Source organism: Cydia splendana, unplaced genomic scaffold (genome assembly GCF_910591565.1).
Source record: "Cydia splendana unplaced genomic scaffold, ilCydSple1.2 scaffold_94_ctg1, whole genome shotgun sequence".
Taxonomy (NCBI): Eukaryota; Metazoa; Arthropoda; class Insecta; order Lepidoptera; family Tortricidae; genus Cydia; species Cydia splendana.
In genome coordinates, this window is record NW_026946911.1 from 185,710 (window position 1) to 191,023 (window position 5,314).

The 5,314-nt window shown below is 40.5% G+C and overlaps 1 protein-coding gene across 1 annotated transcript; it reads right to left on the reverse strand.

Annotated features, from left to right (window-relative positions):
- Positions 1-1,210: 1,210 nt before the first annotated feature.
- Positions 1,211-3,074, reverse strand: LOC134805964 (uncharacterized). The gene is made up of 3 exons (XM_063779142.1): positions 2,875-3,074; positions 2,580-2,732; positions 1,211-2,004 (listed from the first exon to the last, which is right to left on the reverse strand). The coding sequence occupies exons 1-3, from the start codon at positions 2,986-2,988 to the stop codon at positions 1,798-1,800; spliced, it is 474 nt and encodes a 157-aa protein (XP_063635212.1). The 5' UTR covers positions 2,989-3,074; the 3' UTR covers positions 1,211-1,797.
- Positions 3,075-5,314: the final 2,240 nt, after the last annotated feature.

The following is a 5,314-nucleotide window of genomic DNA, read 5'->3' on the forward strand; positions in this document are numbered from 1 at the left end:
TAAAATACTATGTTTACAGAGTTGACAGCTTAAAACAACGCGACGTTATGTAATTACTAAAACAATTACTTACATTACTAGAAACTATTTAAATAAAACAATTAATTGGCGGTGATTAAAAAGAAATTTGCCCTCTATGTTTATGATAGGAGGGAAATGCAAAAATAGTGAATAAAACATTAACTTGTACATTAATGTGTATTTATTTCAAAGATACTTTAACTAATCACTAAGTAATTAAGTAACAGCAGTTGAGGCCCCAGGCCTCTAGAAAATAACATAACATGGTCCTTTGTTACATGTACCTACCTACAATATTACCGACCTCAAATAACAGCACATTCAAAAATAAAAAAAGCGTTTTTTGGACCACTCTAAAGTCCACATAGATAATAATAATTATTTTCTTTATTAAGGCTCCGGCACACTAAAAAGCAAGGCAGAAACAGCGCGGGGCGGCGCAGTTTGAGAGCTGAGCTGAGTTGAGCGACTTGCGACGGCGGCAGCGACAACCATAGGTGGGAACGAAAGGTCCGATCGCTGTTTCGCTCCAACCTATGGTTATCGCTGCCGCCGTCGCAAAGCACTGAATGTCGTGGCCGAGCCGAAAGGGTTGTTGCTAATTGAAAAACAACGGAAACGTATGAGCTGAGTGTCAGCTTTAGTTTATTTAGACCATACATTTGCGTTGTTTTCCGGATTGGGTTGAAGTTATACAATGACGTCAATGACCCTGTGGGGCCGCGCAAACTGTCATAATGGCTGTAGTAAAGCGGGTCAAACGCGGTTGCGGACAGTTGCGTTTTTAAGGGTTGATTTCCTGCTAACGCTGGTATCGGTCAAGCGTACCAATAAACAATGTTGTAGGTATGGGACACCGCACAGCGATACTCATGTCTGCGCGGCAGATCTATCAGCGTCGCTTTGCGGCGTCTCATAGAGCATTGTGTTTATTCCTGCATGTGACCGACGCGTCAGAGACCAACATCAGCGTGTATAGGAGGAATGGTTTATTAATACAGCGGCGAAACTGCTTTCAATATGCCGGATCCTTTAATCGGAACAGTAACAGTAGTAATGAGTACACTTAATTACATTACAATGGCTTACGCAAAAAACATATTTCATAGTCAGCCCACCATGACTCATATTGATGAGATTGCAAGGAAAATGATACTGCATAGTGTCATAATCACGATATACGGGCTCATCTTCGGAAGGAGCATCTTGATCACGGTATGCAAAGTAATGATCATCAAAGTTGTAACTTATTTATGATAAAAAGCCATGTGCTTCCTCAACCGAATAAAACTGCCAAAGGAAGTGTTGCATACCGCACAAGTAGTCATTTTCCTTTTTTCTACAATATTCGTGCAAAGAAAGTGTAGCTGCTTTATCCCCTTGGACGTCAAGAACGCCGTGTTAATGTCAACGCAACTGTATCAAGCTAGGTATTATCAAATAAGGTTTATTAGTAAATTAGTTTAATGGCGCGAGACACTTATCAAAAGGCGTTCAAAAGTTTAATCAAGCTAATTTAATAGCGAAAGCTCTTAATGGAACTCCTTCAGAGTCAAACTTAGATTTCATCTTAAATATGGCCCGTTGGATAAACATCCAACAAGGTGCAGCTACCTTAGGGTACGCTAAGTCCAATGCCCAGTATAAATTACACGTCACCTTTATAGTCTCACAAATGGTGGATACTTGATATCTTAGCCCTCCAGCAGTGGTAACAATTTCATACGTATGTATATTAGCCCATGAAGGTCCGACCGCAAGTATGTATGGTTGATTCTATGCCTTTTGAGAGGTTGAATGCCTCTTGTTGAGGGCAATATGTGGCAATCTCTGACGCTGCTGCAACGCGCGCCAGGAAACCAGTGCTTGCCTCGTGCCTTGACAGCCTCCACACTTTTTTTTTCGATACTGCGATAGTGTGCATTTGCCGGAGCAAAACAACAATTCCCAGCAACGCGGTTGAATTTGCTTGTTCCTCACCAACTGCAAAACAATCAAATGCAACCATTTATAATACATTACCTGTACATATATTATGACCAATAGCTTAACTTTCATGCTGGGCTGGGAGACAAAGATAAACATAGAATGTTCCAGCTGCTTTTTTTCCCGGGCATACCTACTGTAAAAATCAGTAAAGGGACATGGATTGGACCGTGGGCGATAGACTGATAACCTGTCACCGCGGGCCGATTTTGATTATATCATAAGCCTCAAAACTTTGTCAAAAGTGGCATGATGTGACCTCTAACGCTCTGTCTACCACTCTACCCCATCCGGGAATATAGGCGTGATTATGTGTGTGTGTGTGTGTATGAGCATTCAATATGGAAAATTTAGTTTATATTTATAGTTCACAATCCTATTGTGAAAATTAAAAATTCCATAATCACAAAAATTACCAAAATATCGCTTAGGGGACACTTGGACTCGGACTTAGCTGGCAACGTTGCGTTTTTGGTGATTTCAAGACTGAAAAGTGTTTTAATAAAAATAAAAGGCAGATTTTCCATTTTAACGCGGAATATCCTCTTAAGACTAATAAAAACAGTTTTTACCTTTGGTTCGAAGTATCCTTCCCTATTATAATCTTGCAACGCCTGTGGAGGCTGTGGAGGCTGCACAGGTGTGGCCGGTATCGTAGGTGGTTGCACAGGTGTGATCTGTTGTATAGTGGGCTGTACACTTGGTCTGATCTCTAATGGAGTACCCTGAAAAAAAAATTGTTAGGTAGGTACAGTCACCGGCAGAAATATCTGCCAAGCTGTTCAAATGATTTAAAATCTTTACCCACCAAATTTCCGTTACCCACCCAGAATTCTTTTTTTAAGGATTAAGATTCAAAATACATACCTCAAGAGTTCCATTTGGTCCTAGAATTAATATACTTTGCCTTTCAGGCAAAGCTACTGGCACTGGGCTGCTGCATGCGCTGGACCTTGGAGAGAACAGTCCGGGGTCATTCATAAAAGGGGCGTTCTGAAAAAAAGAAATAATTTTAAGAATTCTGTATTATGCTTAAAGAACTTTATTTTCTCAAAAGAAATTGTACATTTCACTTCATGAGAATATATACTTACTAAAATAAATGCAAATCAGTGAGCATCGCAAGTTATACAAAACAAACAAACCCAAAACCAAAAACAATAACAAATTAAATGAAATTAAGACTTTTGTCACAATAACAAGTAAATAGAGTCTGTGCGGAAAGAGAAGAGTCGTGAAATGTAGGGGAGCCCATACATTTCACGACGACTCTTCTCTTTCCGCACAGACCCTAGCAGGTGGCATTATAAAAGTCCAGAAACTTACACGTAAAATGCAGTTAACAAGCTCATTTTAAAGAAAATCCATTAATACAAAACATGTTATTTCAAATTTTAAATCTTTTATATTTTTTACATAACTCGTAGAACCGATGGTGAGTGGCGACCGTGTCTACGGAGCTGTCGTTAAGGTAGCGAGACTGAACGCAGTCACCACATTACATAGTTACATAAATACGTCAAGGTGTCAGGATTATTTATGTACCTACCTGCCAACCAAGGTAGCTGTTGTCGTGAAACGTGTGATAATAGGCGTGTAATCGTGATATGCCAAATATGATATGGTCTTATGCTGATATCCTAATATGGGCCGCTTAACTAAAGATACATATATCTCGCGTCTATCGCGAAAGTTTTAAATATTATAAAGATACTTACTTAAAATCTCCTCCTCTGCTATGAAGAGGCGCCTGTCGAAGTGTCACCTTGGGATCGCGGCGAGGCGAGGTCCGCGGCGATGGAGCACGGCACGTGGGGCGGCCTACGTGGGAGCTCAGGGCCCACCGCTTGCCTTCGCGCCACCGCGGCAGCACCCCAGCCTCGGGCGCATCAGAGCCACACGCCTGGGAACCCTAACCCTACGGGGAGCTCGAAGATGCCTCGGCGCCTTCCATAGGCGCATGGCGGCAGCCTCCTATCTATTCAAGCGATAGCGCCATAACCTTCAGCCTTTTCTCGAGTAGATGGCGATCTAACAGTTTTAATCTTCTGTTGAAAGATGGCAGTAAATGTACTGTGACTACATAATTTACCATGACGGAATCTCTATACACTCTATTCTCTTTGCTACTACTCAACCAGACTAACAACTGAACTACAAAACTATAGCTGCTACGGAAAAGCTTCAATAATAATACTACTATTTAACTACTAAAAAAGATTACCAACTTTTTGGCTAATTTTCTCTAATGAAGATGTCAGGCTTATTTTGTCTGCAACTTTTGTAGTCAGTTCAGACAACTCCTCATCATTTGCTTGCAGCAAAAAATCAAGTGTCACTCCCTCCTCTGAAAGCAAGATAAAGTTCAGGTAAATCGCTACAGAAACAACATTCTGTAACTAGTTAATAGTTACCTTTGTCGATATAAATAAATAAATATTAGGGGACATCTTACACAGATCAACCTAGCCCCAAAGCAAAGCTTGTACTATTATGGGTGCTAGGTGACGATATAATTATGTACATACTTATATAGATAAATACATACTTATATACATAGAAAACACCCATGACTCGGGAACAAATATCTGTGTTCATCACACAAATAAATGCCCTTACCGGGATTCGAACCCAGGACCATAGGCTTCACAGGCAGTGTCACTACCCATTAGTCCAGACCGGTCGTCACCGAAACGACAATACAATATGTTATACATTGCTACAGAAACAAGGTTTAGTTAGTAAATATGTACCTTTGTCGATATGACAATAGTTTTGTTGGATCGACAAATTATGGTCAAAAGTGCGAGGCAATGTGTTTGAAAACTTTGGAACCCATCACCTTGGAGTCTTGGTATATTATACTCCAAGTTCAGATCCACATCTTTGTACAAAACAATAGCACGGTGGTCCTGCTCATAGAGGTAGCCAAAATAATGTGCTCTGGACTGACGGCCGTCATATCTACACGGCTACACATCAAGTTTTATTTTAACACGCCTCGTGTTTTCACACTTTGTGTCGCACCTCTGCTGGTTATATTTTGATTTGTGGCCATGTATACAGACATGAGTACACAAAATAACACTCCATCACCCCAAAGACCCGATCCGACCCGATCGAACGCAGTATGTTTTAGCAGAAAAACGAAAATGGTCTTGATGATCCGTTGAAAAGTTAATGCGTGAATAAAAGAGTATCAAATAAACATAAAAACTCACTTTCATATTTATAACATTCATAAGAATAAATAAACACTTACCCACCATACGCTGCGACAAATGTGTCAGCCCGGCACTGTCAAGAA

What these genes read in the sequence shown, in the direction of transcription:
- LOC134805964 (XM_063779142.1), bottom strand. Translation starts at nt 2,988, where the DNA reads ATGAATGACCCCGGACTGTTCTCTCCAAGGTCCAGCGCATGCAGCAGC. An exon ending in GACCAAATGGAACTCTTGAG is followed by an intron (nt 2,733 to 2,874) that starts GTATGTATTTTG and finishes TTTTTTTTTCAG; the next exon opens with GGTACTCCATTAGAGATCAG. An exon ending in AAGGATACTTCGAACCAAAG is followed by an intron (nt 2,005 to 2,579) that starts GTAAAAACTGTT and finishes ATTGTTTTGCAG; the next exon opens with TTGGTGAGGAACAAGCAAAT.